This window comes from Pongo pygmaeus, chromosome 19 (genome assembly GCF_028885625.2).
Source record: "Pongo pygmaeus isolate AG05252 chromosome 19, NHGRI_mPonPyg2-v2.0_pri, whole genome shotgun sequence".
NCBI classification, from domain to species: Eukaryota; Metazoa; Chordata; class Mammalia; order Primates; family Hominidae; genus Pongo; species Pongo pygmaeus.
The window spans coordinates 2,149,746-2,166,819 of NC_072392.2; the positions used below are offsets into that span (position 1 = coordinate 2,149,746).

General features: G+C 56.3%; 1 protein-coding gene across 8 annotated transcripts in view; it reads left to right on the forward strand.

Moving 5' to 3' along the window:
* Positions 1-17,074, forward strand: part of SGSM2 (small G protein signaling modulator 2) — a 44,166-nt gene that overhangs the window by 17,568 nt on the left and 9,524 nt on the right. For 4 of the 8 annotated variants that reach the window (XM_063655728.1, XM_054459777.2, XM_063655730.1 and 1 more), the window contains exons 3-13: positions 7,329-7,491; positions 7,802-7,963; positions 8,298-8,365; positions 8,464-8,609; positions 8,927-9,061; positions 9,518-9,642; positions 10,055-10,122; positions 10,356-10,516; positions 10,675-10,801; positions 12,745-12,879; positions 16,872-17,025. In XM_063655728.1, the coding sequence (XP_063511798.1) occupies positions 7,329-7,491; positions 7,802-7,963; positions 8,298-8,365; positions 8,464-8,609; positions 8,927-9,061; positions 9,518-9,642; positions 10,055-10,122; positions 10,356-10,516; positions 10,675-10,801; positions 12,745-12,879; positions 16,872-17,025 (1,444 nt within the window). Of the gene's footprint in view, positions 1-6,907; positions 7,020-7,328; positions 7,492-7,801; positions 7,964-8,297; positions 8,366-8,463; positions 8,610-8,926; positions 9,062-9,517; positions 9,643-10,054; positions 10,123-10,355; positions 10,517-10,674; positions 10,802-12,744; positions 12,880-16,871; positions 17,026-17,074 lie in introns of all 8 variants that reach the window. The other 4 variants (XM_063655729.1, XM_054459778.2, XM_054459781.2 and 1 more) reach the window with 2 other exon arrangements.

The following is a 17,074-nucleotide window of genomic DNA, read 5'->3' on the forward strand; positions in this document are numbered from 1 at the left end:
AAGGCCACTGAGTGGTTCCCACTGTTACCAGGCTGGGCTTGTCCAGGCTGCTGAGTGCAGCTTTCAACGTAGATATATATGCACATGAGCGCCAACAAGGCAGAATGCAGGTGCAGAGACCCAGCCCTGCTTCTGAGGCTCCCTGGGCTGACTGATGACCCTCCTAACCACTGCTGCATTTTCTTTTTTTTTTCTTCTTTTTTTTTTTTTTTTTTTTTTTTTTTTTTTTGAGATGGAGTCTTGCTCTGTCACCCAGGCTGGAGTGCAGTGGCGCGATCTCGGCTCACTGCAAGCTCCGCCGCCCGGGTTCATGCCATTCTGCTGCCTCAGCCTCCCGAGTAGCTGGGACTACAGGCGCCCGCCACTGTGCCCGGCTAATTTTTTGTTTTTTTAGTAGAGACAGGGTTTCACCATGTTAGCCAGGATGGTCTGGATCTCCTGACCTCGTGATCCTCCCGCCTCAGCCTCCCAAAGTGCTGGGATTACAGGCGTGAGCCACCGCGCCCGGCCCACTGCTGCATTTTCTAGCAGCCGAGCTATAGTTCATTTCTGTGAGCTACTGAGACCCCTTAGCTTGTCTCAGCCCGCTGGATCGTTTCTCTAATCCCTGCCCCACTCAGGTCACCTGCTGCTCCCCTAAGCAGAGCCCACATGCGCCCCCTAATGGTGGGAAACCAAACGATTCCGCAGATCCTGTTTGTTGAGGGAGGAGGTGAAACGGGATGCCCACAGGCGACCCAGCCTTCCTGGGTTTTGTGAATTCTCATTCACACCTAGATTGGAGAGACTCTCTGGCATCATCTTATGATGGGAACCCTAGTGCTGGTCACCCATTCAATTATTTAATTTTGTGTTGGTAATATATTTAACTGGTTCAAAAATCAAAACCATATAAAAAGTATACATTGGGGCTGGGCATATTGGCTCACACCTGTAATCCCAGCACCTTGGAAGGCTGAGACGGGCAGATTGCTTGAGCTCAGGAATTTGAGACCAGCCTGGGCAACATGGTGAAACCCTGTCTCTACTAAAAATTTTTAAAAATTAGCCAGGCATGGTAGTGCACGCCTGCAGTCCCAACTACTCGGCAGGCTGAGGTAGGAGCATCACTTGAGCCTGGGAGGCAGAGGTTACAGTGGGCAGAGATCGTGCCCGCTGCACTCCAGCCTGGGTGACAGAGTGAGACTCTGTCTTTAAAAAAAAAAAAAAAAAAAGTGTGCAGTGAAAAGTCTCACTCCTTTCTCTGCTCTTATTCACTCACTTCCTGTCTATGTACAAGTCCCACACAGGTAACCACTTTTGTTTCTTATGCATCCTTCTAGAGGTTTTCTTTTGTTGGTTTTTTGTTTGTTTGTTTGGTTTTTTGTTTTTTGAGACAGGGTTTCATTCTGTCACCCAGGCTGGAGTGCAGTGGTGCAATCTCAGCTCACTGCAACCTCCGTGTGCCTGGGCTCAAGCAGTCCTCCCACCTCCACCTCCTGAGTAGCTAGGATACAGGCTCATGTCACCACACCCAGCTAATTTTTAAATTTTTTGTAGAGATGGGGTCTCCCTGTGTTGCCTAGACTGGTCTCAAACTTCTGGGCTCAAGTGATCTTCCTATCTTGGCCTCCCAAACTGTTGGGACTCTAGATGTGAGCCGCTGCACCTGGCCTAGAGTTTTTTGTTTGTTTGTTTGTTTGTTTAGTAGAGACGGGGTTTCACTATGTTACCCAGGATGGTCTCAATCTCCTGACCTCGTGATCCACCCGCCTTGGCCTCCCAAAGTTCTGGGATTACAGGCGTGAGCCACTGCACCCAGCCAAGTTTTTTATACTAATAAAAAAGATTGTATTCTTTGTTCACACCTCCCTTTTTGTAATTAAAAGATGTCATGCGATTATACCATTCTGCATCTTGCTGTTGGCAAGCTTTCCATTATTCACTCCTAGAGAGCATCCTCATTCTTTTTCAGAGTTGCGTGATATTCTGCTAGAGATGTACCATATTTACTTCACCTGTCCCCTGTTGATGGGCATGTGGATGGCTTCCAGTCTTTTGCTGTTATAACTAAATAATCACGCAGTTATATCTGTAGGACAGATTCTCAGAAGAGGGGTTACTGGATCAGAGGTTATTTGCAACATTAGTGGAGAGTGCCATATTGCATCTATATGGGTTGCAGCATCTCGTCTGCCCACCAGCAATATATGAATGGATTCAGCAGCTCCCCACGTCCCTTCCATCTGTGTCTTCCTGGCGTCTCCTCTACTCTAAATTGGGTCTCTTGGAATGGTGAAATCAGTGTGTAAGGGTTGGGAGCAGGGGCCCCATATCTTAGAATGGTGAGATCGGGGTGTAAGGGTTGGGGACAGGGGCCCCATATCTTAGAATGGTGAAATCAGTGTGTAAGGGTTGGGAGCAGGGGCCCCATATCTTAGAATGGTGAAATTTGGGTGTAAGGGTTGCGGGCAGGGGCCCCATATCTTAGAATGGTGAGATCGGGGTGTAAGGGTTGGGGACAGGGGCCCCATATCTTAGAATGGTGAGATCGGGGTGTAAGGGTTGTGGGCAAGGGCCCCATATCTTAGAATGGTGAAATCGGGGTGTAAGGGTTGGGGACAGGGGCCCCATATCTTAGAATGGTGAAATTTGGGTGTAAGGGTTGTGGGCAGGGGCCCCATATCTTAGAATGGTGGAATCGGGGTGTAAGGGTTGGGGCGCCCATAGGATTCCATCAGCATTTGTGGTCTCCAGCCGCGTGTAGCATTTGTTAAGCTGCATAACTTGATGGCTTTGGGGTCACATCAGGGGCTGGTGAAGGGAGCCCCAGGGCTAGTCTGGGTCTGTAGTTCCTGGCCTTTCCCTGGGAAGATGGCTCCAGACCTTTGTAGGGGTGTCCAACAGTGTGCTGGAGTTAAATGCAGTTATGCTCCTACCCACTCAGAGTTGCAGTTCCTTGAGCCTTGCTGTCAGCAGGATGGGATGGACCAACAGGGTAGAGAATGTACCTGGACTCAGCTGGCCCAGACTCCAAAGGCCACCAGAAAACCAGGGTGGCAAATGCCCATCATTCAACGAGTGGATAAAGAAACTGACAACTACATACAGTGGAATACTACTCAGCCATAAAAAGGAATACATTCATGGCATTCGCAGCAACCTGGATGGGATTGGAGACTATTATTCTTTTTATTTTATTTTATTTTATTTTCTTGAGATGGAGTTTTTGCTCTTGTCACCCAGGCTGGAGTGCAGTGGCGCGATCTCAACTCACTGCAACCTCTGCTTCCCAGGTTCAAGCAATGCTTCTGCCTCAGCCTCCTGAGTAGCTGGGACTACAGGTGCCCACCACCACACCCGGCTAATTTTTGTATTTTTAGCAGAGACGGGGTTTCACCATATTGGCCAGGCTGGTCTTGAACTCCTGACCTCAGATGATCCGCCCACCTCGGCCTCCCAAAGTGCTGGATTACAGGCGTGAGTCACCATGCCTGGCTGCTAAAGTCATGTTTCTCTCTTGTCCATTTTGATTCATTTGCCCAACCCTTTCCATGCCAACCAGTGCTGGCTTTTATTAATTAGTCCACATTTTTTCTCATATGAAATGAGCCAAATAATGTCAGGGTCATCACCTTGTTGTGGTGCACCCAGGGTGGCCGTAGCTGGTGCTGGGACCCACTGGATCAGGGGTCCTGAAGCCTTCACAGGTGGGAGCCCAGGGCCCAGACAGCTCAGTCAGCAGGCAGGTGGGTTCAGCTAACCTGGTGCTTTAGCCTTACAAGTATCTCCTGCCAGCACCCTCCACCCTGGGAGGTGGGGTTACAGTGGGGACCTGGGGAAGGAAGGAGTAAGGGGAGTAAGGCCCTGGAGTTGTGCTTGGTGCTCTGGGCCTCCAGTCAGGATGGGGGATAAGCTTGGGCCGTCATGTGGACTCTCCCTGGGGAAGGGTCCTTCACCGTCCCGACTTAGTCTGTCTGTGAGACACGTCCCCGGGGAAGGAGGACACTGTTGCTGCCGGCTTTGCAGGCAGTTCTGAGTGTGGTATTCACTAGACACAGGATGGCGTGTGTTTATGTCTCCATGTATGTTTCGATTAGTGACAAGGCCTGGGTTTCTGCTCGACTCAGAAGTCTCAGAGCCGGGCTCAGTGGCTCATGCCTGTAATGCCAGCGCTTTGGAAGGCTGAGGTGGGAGGATCACTTGAGCCCAGGCATTGGAGACCAGCCTAGGCAACAAACATAGTGAGACCCCAGTATCTGCAAAAACTTTTTAAAAATTAGCCAAGCTTAGTGACCCAAGCCTGTAGTCCCAGCTGCTTGAAAGGCTGAGTGGGAGGATGGCTTGAACCCAGGAGGCTGAGACTACAGTGAGCTGTGGTTGCACCGTTGCACGCCAGCCCAGGCAATAGAGTGAGACCTGGTCTCAAAAAAAACGGCTTCTTAATCTTTTTTGGGTCAGAAGCTGAGAACCGTAGACCTACTATCCAGGAAAAAAAGCACTGTCCTAATCATTCTAGAGCACATCAACAATTTGCATTCAAATTGCTCTCAATTTCAGGGAGGGGCTCTTTTTTGTTGTTTTTTGGTTTTTGTTGTTTTTTTTTTTTTTTTTTTTTTTGAGACGGAGTCTCGCTGTGTCCCCCAGGCTGGAGTGCAGTGGCGCGATCTTGGCTCACTGCAACCTCTGCCTCCCAGGTTCAAGCGATTCTCCTGCCTCAGCCTCCCTGGTAGCTGGGACTACAGGCGCCCGCCACCACGCCCAGCTAATTTTTTGTATTTTTAGTAGAGACGGGATTTCACCGTGTTAGCCAGGATGGTCTCGATCTCCTGACCTCGTGATCCGCCTGCCTCGGCCTCCCAAAGTGCTGGGATTACAGGTGTGAGCCACAGTGCCCGGCCCCAGGGAGGGAGTTTTTGGAGCCCCAGAAGTCCATCCACAAAGTCCCCTCGGGTCATAGTTCTCAAGTAGTGGTGTTACTATTATTATTTTGCCTGCACGCTGCACGCGATAACATATTCATCACACGTGCACACTCTCGGTGGGGGGCACCTTGTGGGCATGGCATAGGACAAGTGCAGTGTGAACAGTTACTGGCCGGGAGCCCACAGAGCTGAGTCAGTAATGCCTGGCCTAATGGCCTAACCGGTCTTTGCTTGGAAAGTCAATGCGTGAGAGGGATTTCTCCTTCCCCAGACACTGCCTGGCACCTTGCCTGGGTTGCACAGAAGGAAATTAGGGACCATGGGGTAAAGGGGGGACTGAGCGTGATGCCTGGCTTCTCTCAGTATTCCTTAGTTGCGGTAATTGCTTAGGAATGCCTCCTCTCACCCGAGACAACCCCAGGGCTGTGCTCAGAGGCTGGCTGGGAAGGTAGGCGAGGCCACCCCGACTGGAGGGCTGGGGCCGGCCACTCCCCAGTTCCCCTCGGCCTGGCTGCATTTGCGGTCGCCTAGGGAAGGTGAGGAAGCGAATGACTCATTATCCCGGCAATTAGTCACACCACTGAGGCACGTGATCCGTGCAGGACGTGTGCCACCTGCTGCCCCTCTGCCCTGTTCAGTGCTGCTTCTCTCCCCACTCTGAATGGGAAGTGCAACCCCAGGAAATGATCACCCCCTTTCCGCAGACTTGTAGCTGCAGCAGCCCAGGACCAAGAGACTGGGACAAAAGGGTCATTCGCCTGTATATCCCAGGGCCACACAAGACCTCCAGGGACCAGGGGGACTGATCATGGAAAGGAGCATGTGGACGCTTAAGCCAAAGATTTCCCCATGTGGGCCGGGCGCGGTGCCTCACGCCTGTAATCCCAGCATTTTGAGAGGCTGAGGGGGGCGGATCATTTGAGGTCAGGAGTTCAAGACCAGCCTGGCCAACATGGTGAAACCCCATCTCTACTAAAAATACAAAAATTAGCCGGGCGTGGTGGTGCGTGCCTGTAGTCTCAGCTCCTTGGGAGGCTGAGGTGGGAGAATCACCTGTACCACAGAGGTCGGGGCTGCTATGAGCTGAGATTCCACCATTGCACTCCAGCCTGGGCATCAGAGTGGGTCCCTGTCTCAAAAAAAAATAAAAAAAACTTGACAGACCTCAATTTCCCCGTCTCCACCCACTTCTGGGGCAGCCTTGGATCCTCTCTCCAGTGCACCCTCTTTCTGCCCCTGTCGGGGAGAGGTCCTGCTGAAACCCAGCTCTTACAGGCCAGCTGTAGAACTGCATCTGAACAAACAGGGTGAGGAGTCAGGAACTGACCTAGACCCAGCGCCTCCTGAGAGCCAGACCCCGCATGGGCGATTTCACAGCCTCCGTCTCATGCGACATCTCACACTAGCCCTCTTCCCATTTCACAGAGGATACAACTGAGTCTCAGAGCAAGTGACCGTGCCAAGCTCAGACCTCGTTCTGTCTGACTGTCTCCAGCACAGCTCATTGTTTCCAGTCTGTATGAAAAAACCACCTCCTTCTCCCCTCAGTGTCCCTGCCCCCAACCAGACACACCTGGACGTGGCGAAAGGGGCTCGGGCCAAGGTTTGGAGCCCTGGGTCCTCATCCTGGTGGCTCTGCCACTTTGTGACTGTGATTGAGTTTCTTCCCCTCTTTGGGCCTTTCCTTCCTCACCTGTAAAACTGTTAGCTTGGCCCAATCATGTAGAAGCTCCTCCACCCCACACACATACACACTCCTGTCTCTAGAGTCTGTCTGGGCACAGGGCAGCTCCCTTCCGTCTCCTACCAAGCACTTCTTTTCTTCCTGCAGGGTCTGTCTGTGGAAAGTCCAGACAGAGACTAAGCCTAACCCTAAACCATGAATGGATGGAGGGAAGCCCTCCTAGCGTGGAAAAGATAAATCTCTCCCTCAGCTGCTGGGCTCATCAGTCCAGCGGCCACTGTCAGGTCCGAGCTCTGCAGTGACTTCATCAATATTTTAGCTCCTGCAGAGCCCTGTTCCTTAGCAACTGCATCCTCCGTGCCCTCCAGAAAGGCTCCCGAGTCGGCTGCTCCTCACATCCCTGTCCTGTGGGTGCTGTGCCTTGCTGTCAGGTTTGGAGCCACTCACGTCACCCTGAACGGGGAGCTTTGGTCCTCATGACCCCCAGGGGTGAGGCTGCATACAGGAGGCTTGTGCGCACCAGGCGAGGGAGAGGGACAACTTGGCATGTCAAAGCTCTTCGCCCCGGGCAGGAGCCGAGGGATGGGGAGGGGAATTTTGGAAGGAAGCCAGGGTATCTCCCTGGCCTGCCCTTGGCTTGCCCTTACCCCTTGCCTCACCACGGGTATGGGGAAGAGGAGCTTTTCTCCCTGTTCCGCCGTCTTTCCCAGGCTCAGATGCTGTTTCCCTTTGTGGCCTAGGTGCGGTGGAGGCTTGCCTCTTGCATCAGCTGAGACGCCGTGCCGCTGGCTTCCTGCGCAGTGACAAGATGGCAGCCCTGTTCACCAAGGTGGGGAAGACGTGCCCAGTGGCGGGGGAGATTTGCCACAAGGTACAGGAGCTGCAGCAACAAGCAGAGGGCAGGTGAGCCCTGGGCCAGCCCCTTCTTCCCTCCTTTCAGCTCTTCCCACTTGGCAATTGCTGCTTCCTAGGACAGCCCATTGGAAAGTTGGCATCCTGGGCCTGTTCCTTGCAGGGCCTCTGGGTGAGGGATCAGCCTGAGGGAGGGGATTGGTTCCTTGTGGGCACAAGGCTCTGTACCCCTCCTTCACCTCCCAACCCCAGTCAGTTCTCTGTGCTCCCATCTTGGGGTACCAAGCCCCACTCCCAATGCCAGCATTCTGGGGTTTACCCCTAGACCACCGCACTCCTGGAGCCCTCCCCGCCTTTGCAGGAAACCCTCAGGGGTCAGCCAGGAGGCCCTGCGGAGACAGGGCTCAGCCAGCGGGAAGGCCCCGGCCCTCAGCCCTCAGGCCTTGAAACACATATGGGTACGCACAGCGCTCATCGAGAAAGTTCTGGACAAGGTTGTGCAATACCTGGCGGAAAACAGCAGGTGACCACCCCGTTCCCCAAAAACAGCAGGTGACCGCCCCGTTCCCCAAGCAGCCCCTCCCTTGACCCGTCTCCCGACATCCCTCAGCCCCAGCCCTCAGGATGCTTGCCTGTCCGTGACAGCCTGTAGGCAACCCTCCATCTCCCCGTCCCCTTCGGTGCCCTCAAGGCATTGGCCATACCAGGCACCTCACGAAGCCCAGTCCCTAAGGACTCACTGTTTCTTGGTGACTGATCTGAATCTGGTCTTTGTGGGGACATCCCTACCTGGTGAGCTTGACTGCCCTGGAATGAGCCCCGGAGCCTCGGCAGTCACACTGTCTGTCTCCTGGCAGCAAGTACTACGAGAAGGAGGCACTGCTGGCAGACCCTGTGTTCGGCCCGATCCTGGCCTCTCTTCTAGGTGAGCCTGAGAGCACAGGGACCTGTGCCAGGCCCACGGTGGGTACGGGGCAGGTGCTGAGGGAGCATCGTCTGAGCTGGCTGTCTCTGTCTCCACAGTGGGACCCTGTGCCTTGGAATACACTAAGCTCAAGACAGCCGATCACTACTGGACTGACCCCTCTGCTGATGAGCTGGTCCAGCGGCACCGCATCCGGGGTCTGCCTACTCGCCAGGACTCCCCTGCAAAGCGCCCAGCCCTGGGGGTAGGTGCCCCCTCCCCACCCTTTGGGCTCATCTGGGCTATGCCCATGGGCCTGTAGGGACGGGAAACCGGCCTCTCTACGGGACAGGACTTGGAGATGCCCCAAGGTAGCATCTCCGCACAAGAAGAGCCTTCTCCGCACAATAAAACTTAACACAAATGCCGGGAGCCCATGCTGGTCGGTGGCTGGAGAGCAGAGGGTGGCTGGGAGTAAACCGGGGCAGGAAGGACCCTGGGGTCAGCATGGAAGCGTGAGGGTTCTCAAGCCCTGAGGCCAGTTTCCCAAGGCTGGAGGCTGAGCCCTGGCCTTCCACACAGATCCGGAAACGGCACTCAAGTGGCAGCGCGTCGGAGGACAGGCTGGCTGCCTGCGCCCGCGAGTGTGTGGAGTCCCTGCACCAGAACTCACGGACGCGGCTGCTCTATGGCAAGAACCATGTGCTGGTGCAGCCGGTAGGAAAGCTTCATCCTGCCATCCCTCCCCGAAGGTCCCCGAATGAGACAACTGGAAGCCTCTAGCCATGGCTGTTCCTTTCCGGAGGAGCTTGACCAGAGAGGCGGGGAGAACAGCCCCAGCCTCCCAACTCCCTGTTTCACACGACTCACGCCCAGCCTTGAGTTGGCAGGGGACAGGAATGGCAGCCAGCAGGCGAGGGGAGCCCGCAGCATGGGTATGGCTGGCCTGGAATGGACCTGGCATCCAGGAGGCTGGCAGGAGTCAGTGGCACCAAGCTGACAAGGGAAACTGGGTCCTGTTTTCCCGTGCTTCTGCCCAGTCCCTAGTCCAGGACCCCGTGACTAGCCTAGCATAGCCTCCCCTCTGCCCAGCGGGAGCTCATTTTTCATAGGCCATCCCGGAGAGCCTCTCAGCCCTTCATTGTCTCTGTCTTCTGGTGTCTCCCACTGCAGAAGGAGGATATGGAGGCGGTCCCTGGCTACCTCTCCCTGCACCAGTCTGCAGAGAGCCTGACTCTGAAGTGGACCCCCAACCAGCTCATGAATGGGACTCTGGGGGACTCCGAGCTGGAAAAGAGGTGGGGGCTTTGGGACTCGCTCCCAGGAGCCAGGGCAGGGAGTGGGTTTGACCTCAGGCAGAGGGATGGAGAAACCCCACTTGCTCCAGGAGGCCAACCTCACTCTTTATCTGGATGCCAAGAATAGCAGGGAGCGGCTGCCTGGAGTGATTCCCAAGCTCTCTAGGACGGAGCCAAGCCTGGCCATGAAGAGGTTTGTCTGAGCCAAGCTCTCAGCGGCTGAGACTGACAGCTGTCCATGTGCCGAGCGGGCAGCACAGATCTCAGGGGTCATGGCTGGCTGTGCGCACTTCTTGGCTATGGTCATCCTATCTTCAGGGGAGTTTCGTGGGGTGGTAGGACTAGGAGACAAGGAAGGAAGGAAGGATGGCAGGTCTTTGGACACAGTGACAGCAGTCTGGTTCCTTTCTAGCGTTTACTGGGACTATGCCCTCGTGGTGCCCTTCAGCCAGGTCGTGTGCATCCACTGCCACCAGCAAAGTAAGCCTGCCTTGTCCTCGGCTCGGGTGGGAAGGGAGAGGCTGCCTTCTGCCAGCTGTGCACTGTGTGTGAGGCCTGTAAGACTCCTCGTCCTCCTCCCATCCCTGTTAATGGGGCTCCCAGGCCATGCTGTAGCCCAGCCATCTGCCTCCGACCCAGCCTGGGGGCGCTGGCCAGCAGGCTGTGATAGCCGACGAGAGGGCTTCAGCCCCACTCTCCACGTTCACTCCCAGAGAGCGGTGGCACGCTTGTGCTGGTGAGCCAGGATGGCATCCAGAGGCCGCCGCTGCATTTCCCGCAGGGAGGACACCTGCTGTCCTTTCTGTCCTGTCTGGAGAATGGGCTGCTGCCTCGGGGACAGCTAGAGCCCCCGCTGTGGACCCAGCAAGGGAAGGTAACTCGGGTGGGAGGCTTTGGGGGAAGTGCTGTGTGTGGGGGTTCTCTGCCCGCCTCCTTTCCTTCTCCACGTGGAGTTCTTAGGAGCAGCCTTGTGTGGAACCCTGGATGAGACTCTGCCCTAGACAGCCCGACCACCTACCCCTCCTTCCACAGGGGAAGGTGTTCCCCAAGCTACGGAAACGAAGCAGCATTCGCTCCGTGGATATGGAGGAGATAGGCGCGGGGCGGGCCACCGACTATGTGTTCCGGATCATCTACCCCGGCCACAGGCACGAGCACAGTGAGTGTCCCGAGCTTCATCCCTGGGGAGGAGAGGAAGATGCTCGGGGAGGCAGGGAGCGCAGCGTCACCCAGGAGGGAAGCGGGCAGGGCCCACTGACCAGGCCAGGTTAACACCAGAGGCTCATCGCCTAGCCTCTCAGCTGGACCTTTTACCCACAGATATTGCCTTTGAAAAGGCGCGTCTCTTCTACCCAGCTCCCTTCCCCACTTCTCCACCCCAGGACTCTTGGCTCAACAGACCTAGGCATCACTACACAAAACTCTTAGTTATCCTTTCGGACCCTGTCGAGGGGTAAAACATGTGGAGAAACTAGAAGTAGAAGGTGGGGAACCCTCCATTGCTCGTCACCTCCTGCTCCCCAACCCCCACAAGACAGTCCGGGTATGGGACCAGTGCTGCTTTTTTTTTTTTTTTTTTTTTTTTTTTGAGACGAAGTCTCACTCTGTCACCCAGGCTGGAGTGTAGTGGCGCGATCTCAGCTCACTGCAACCTCTGCCTCCTGGGTTCAAGCAATCCTCCTACCTCAGCCTCCTGAGTAGTTGGGATTACAGGCAGGCGCACACCCCCATGCCCGGCTAACTTTTGTATTTTTAGTAGAGACGGGGTTTCACCACATTGGCCAGGCTGGTCTCAAACTCCTGACCTTGTGATCTGCCCGCCTCAGCCTCCCAAAGTGCTGGGGTTACAGGCGTGAGCCACTGCGCCCGGCCCAGTGCTTCTTTTTGGATGGTGAATATTGTCCACTGACTGCCCTAGAGCCAGAGCCCTCCTCAAACCAGCTACTGATGAGCATTAGCTGAAGTAGCAGGTTGCATCAGAGACAGACTCGGGGCTGCCTGGGGGCTTTGGGGACTGGCAGGTAGAAAGGTGGCTTGGCCCTTGCGGGTCCTGCCCCACCCTGGACACACACCCCTGGGCCCAAGGGGGTCTCTCTGTCTATGTGCATCTACCAACACCAAAGTTCCCTTTCTGGTCAGAGTGCTGCTGCTGCCTATAGGCTTCTCTGGGCCAGACTTGCTTTTCTTACAGATAAGGTCAGGGAATTTGCCAGCCCAGAGTGTTTATTGCTAACAAGACCACCCGCTCCCTAAATTTCTAACTTGTGCCAAAAAGTTGTCAACAAGTTGTCTCTGTATTAGGGACCAGACTGCCCAGACTGCACACTCAGCCACAGCATAGATAGCTCCACCAGGCTCAGAGGGCACACGGCACAGGGATGTCCCCCCTTCCCTGATGTACCTGACAAAGAGACACATCTTTGGCCAGAATGTATTTACACACTTGGCGCTTAATCTCAGGCTGTTGCTTGGTTTAGCTTCTCCAGTCTCTGCCTCCCCTCTTCGATCTTTGCCATTTCCCAATCCTGGTCACTTCACTTCAAGGAGTACCTCGCCAAGGGCAAGCCAGGGCACCCAGAGGCTGAAACTCCACCACGCAACTCCAGCTCCTTGAGGACAGCTCTGGGAAAACCCTTTCCTTTTCCTGGGAGGGAAGAAGGTGGAATTTATAGTCTGAAAAGGGGGATTTGGAGTAATCTTCAGATTTGGTCCAGCCTGAGAGGAGCTAGAGAACTATCAGGACCCATCTGCCAGCTGTCATGCGCAGCCTCTGCGAGGGCCGATGACCTCCTGGGCTGCCAGCCCGTCCCATACAGTCCCGGTCTTTCACATCCTCCCACTTCTGTTCTCTCTCTTCTGTTCTTCCTAGAGAGGCTGCCTCCGAAGAGTGAGGTTCTGCAGCTGCCCCAGCCCCTCGCCTCCTTCCACACTCTCCCAGGAAAATCATCCAAAGAGCTTTCTGGTCCCCTCCCTTCCCCTCTTCTGTGCCCTGCAGATTCACGATGACCCCGGCCTCCGTTCCACTCCCCTTAAGGAGGGAGTCTGTCCTGCCCAGGGATGAGGGTCCTCATGCCTCTGCCTCTTGCTGTTCTCTTTGAGCAGTCACTATTAACTACCACCACCTAGCGGCCAGCCGCGCGGCCTCGGTGGACGATGATGAGGAAGAGGAGGATAAACTGCACGCGATGCTCTCAATGATCTGCTCGCGGAACCTCACAGCTCCCAATCCGATGAAAGGTTTTTATCCCTCCCTCTCCCTCACCCCCCTCATCCCCACCCTCCCTCCCGGGCCCGCCTGCCACCCACCACAGGGGCTCGAACGGCAGTGTTGGCATTAGGGGACTTGCACCCAGGGCAGTTCCCTTCCATCGGGGGCAGATCAGGGAGGGCAGAAGGAGGCCAGACAGGTGCTGGCAAGAAAAGGGGCTGGCCCAGGGCAGGTGGCTCCAGGCTGCGAGGAGGGCGCTTGGTGCCTGAGGAGGAAGAGGATTTGCCAATAGGAAGGTCTGATTATCTGATTGCCTCTTGGGCACCCTGAATGGCTCTCTGAGCCCATTCCTACTCCGGGGGTCAGGCTGGCAAATGCCAAACAGAGGTCTCTTCCTTTCTCTCTGCTGATTGGGAAGACCAGCCTTTGGGCCTGGTGCTTCTGACTCCTGACTTAACAGAAACAGGATGGAGGTACCGGGCCCTTCCTGGGGCAGGGGCAGCAGCTGTGGGTCAGGCGAGGGGTTGAGGGCTGCCATGCGAAGGGCCCCAGGGCTCAGTCTTCCCAGGAGGCCTGAGGGCCCCAGCTGGCAGGGCCTGGTACTTTGGCATGAAATCTAGAAATAGCTGCAGCATGGTGTCCAGGAAGGGGCCAGGCTCAGGGCCTGGCAACATGAACTCCCGCCCCAGATATGCCCCTGGTTTAGTGTATGGTTTTGAGCAAGTTTCTCACTATCCCGGAGCTCCGTCTCTTCACCTGTGCCAGGGATAGAAATAAAACATGTATTCCTGCCCTCATGAACCTCAGGGTCCACGAATGGAGAGGTCCCCTTTGTTGGAGGTGATAGCGTAGTGCCCTCAGCCTCTCAGGGTTCCTCTGCGTACCACCCATCTTTCCTAGCACAGAGCTGGCTTGGTAGAGAGGGAGCCCCACTCTTTTCAGCAAGCAATCAGCCAGGCGACCTGTGAGGGCTGGGATGGGTGCTCCAGGAAGGGGTGGGTAGGAAGAGGCTGAGGCCAGTTCTCCCAGAGACGAGGGGAGCGTCCCCATTCCTGCCCATTCCCATGCTACAAAATAATTGTTTCTCCCTTTCCCGCCCCTGCAGAGGACGTCCTCAGAATATGTCACACTCCCCCCTGCAGAGGACGTCCTCAGAATATGTCACACTCCCCCCTGCAGAGGACGTCCTCAGAATATGTCACACTCCCCTCAGGCTTCCAAAGTTCTGCCGGGAAGCCCAGTTCCTTAGCCAGCCACTAGGCCAGTGACAGTCTCCGGGCAGGCAGGGCGGCCTGGTCTGTGTTAGAACACACACAGCACACCCTCCGCACAAGCTGCCAGCTGCCCTCCTACTGCCAGGCGCCTGCCCGCATGCCCACCCTCCGTCCTAGCCCTTCCAATATGAGCCTGTAGGCCAGGCCTTGGTGGGAACATCCTACTTCTGATGTTTATTGCCTGCACACACCCCTGCCATCTGGTTCCTTGCAAACCTGGACTTGGGGCTGTTGCCTATTTACAGTGAACTGTCTGAGCAGTGTGGGAAGGTTGAGCTCTGAGGGGACCCACGGAGCTACTTCTTCCCCCACGAACTGGTAGTCAGGCTAGAGGCTGGAGGGTCCTAGCAGAGCCCTTGGCAGACTCGGTGATAGAAAGCCTATCCCTGACTAGTCTTAGGGCTGAGGCCTCCAGGATCAGAGAAACTTCCAGACCCACTGCCGGGGGTCCAGAGGCCTCAGGGCTCATCTGTGCATCCTCTCAAGGAACTCAGGGGCTAGGCCAACCCAGTATGGAGCTTCTGGGCCCCTAATACTTGGGAAAGGAGAGGAGGCATAAGAGCAGAATCAGCAGGCGGTTGGGGAGAGGGCTGGGGAATGGGGGCCCCCCACCTCCACTCCAGTCCATAATGACAACACTGTTGAGTCCGTTCTGCCAGCTGTTGCTTTTCAGGCCTGCAACATGCTTGACTTGTGCATGTGAATCAGTGGCGGGGTGTCCAAATTTCCTCTCCCTCCCTCTTCCTCTCCCCTTCCTTTTCCTGCTGCCTCCCCACAGAGCAGATGCTATTCACTCTAATTCTGCTCCAGGCCAGGCACCTTTCACTCGGAGTCTTAGGGGCTGTGGGGTTCGCCCACCCTGTTTTCTTGCTTTATACTTTCCTCATGCTCAGAGGAGAGAGTCAGAGTCAAAGCTGACCCAGCAGACCCCCCACCCCGTCCAGCCTGCGCCCTCACCCAGTCACGCCATAGCCCCAGCTGTCTGCACTGGGCTCGTTCAGACACAGTGTTCGAATGTGGCTGGTTCAGCTCCTTCCTGGAGGATTAAGGTGAAGAGCACTGGCCCAGGAGACATGCCTTGGCTGGGCCTCCTTTCTGGGCATGAGCTTGGTTCCCTTTGCCCACCCCCACCCTCGCCCCTGTTGCCCTCCCTGCCTGCCCGCCTGCTGCCTGCTGCCTGCCTGGCTGGGCCTCTTCCCACCCCAGCTCCTCCTGGGACTGTCCTCTTCTCTCCTGCCTGCTGCAGGGGCCTGAGCTGGGCTCCTGCCCCACTGCACCTGCGCCCTCCCCTTCTTCCCAGAGTCTCAGGCATGGCTTGCAATGCCCTCACTACCAGAGCCGCAGCCCCTCCTCACCACGCATGTTCCCTTAATTTGCCTCCTGGTGGAGCTGAAGGGCCAGATATCTGCAAAACTCCCAGCTGTGGGTCTGGGAAGAGAGCCCCGGCCAAGGCAGGGCAACCGCTGAGGGAACTGGAAGGGGCTCAGCTCAGCCCTCCTCACCAAGGCACACCCAGAGCTGGAGTCCGGCTCCCACCAAAGCCGAGCCCACGCCTGCGGCAGGCCACAGTGGGCCCCGGCGCAGGCTGAGCCAGCCAAGCAAACTGCTGCTGACAGGACTCCCTCAGCTCACACGGCTCTCCGTCCCTGTTCTTCCGAACTCTTCTCCACTCTCTCGCTCCCTCCCGGCATCACCCCCCAGTGCTTCCACTTCCTCTCTCACTTTGCTTCATCTCTGTGTGCCAGAGTTCCCCTTAAGCAGTGCCCTGCCCCACCTGGGCCATGGAAGCTCTCGAGGGTCTTGAGTTCTGATTCAGACCGCCTGGGCTGGCTGAGCAGGCCCTTGTCTGCTGGCAGCGTAGCTGTGTCCAAGGAGTCATCTTCTGAGGCTGCAACTGGGCCTGTTCTTCTGTCACATTGGATGGTGGGCCTCTGTGCCCAGCCACCACCCCCATCCCCAACTCTGTGCCCAGCCACCACCCCCGCCCCCACAGTGGCCTCGTCGCCCTGGGACCTGTGGCTTCCGTCCAGCTCCCTGGTGTTTTCGGGAGGCCACCGTGCTAAGTGCTGTTAGGCTAGGCAGGGATGGAGCAGAGCTCAGGGGCCGTGGGAGCTGACAGCAGGGGTGCCTGGCCTGGGCACGGGGCACTGCTCATCGTAGCCACTGGCCACCAGATCTAGACTCCCCCAGAAGAGCCAGGCCTACGGGCAGGTGACTCAGATTCCTCGGGGGCTTTGAACAGTGGGGACTCCCTGGAGGGGAGCGTTCGGAGTTGGAAGTATTCCAAACACCTCCTTGAGCACCTCAGAGTTTGCCAAGAGGACCAAGCTGAATCCATGAAGGCTGAGCTAGCTGGTGGCACTTTGAGGAGCTAGCTGGTGGCACTTTGAGGAGCTCAGGTCTTTGTTCCTTCTCTTTCTTTCCCTTCCCTCTAGAAAAGCAAGTGCTAGCTGGTTGCAGGATAGAGCTAGGCACAATCATCCAAGACTCAGTCCAAGCATTTTACCACATGCAGAACGACACCTTGCCACCCCTCTCCAGGCTTGCTGGCGGCTAGGAAGTGTCAGGCGCCCTCTCTCCCTACCGTTTCCATCTCTGGGCTCTGGACCAGGCAGGCCCCACCTCTGTGATTTTCCACCCATGGGTGACTTGATGCTGCAGCTCTGGGCACAGAGGTGGGCATGCTGCAGGGTGCCTGGGAGAGAAGGCGTCTCAGGCCCTGACCATGCCACCCTTCCTGCCCGCAGATGCTGGTGACATGATCGAGATGCAGGGCTTTGGGCCCAGCCTGCCAACCTGGCACCTGGAGCCCCTGTGCAGCCAGGGCTCCTCCTGCCTCTCCTGCTCCTCCAGCAGCTCCCCACATGCAACCCCCAGCCACTGTAGCTGCATCCCCGACCGGTGAGTGGGCAGCGCTCGGCCCCAGCTTCCCGTTAGCGTGTCCAGCCAC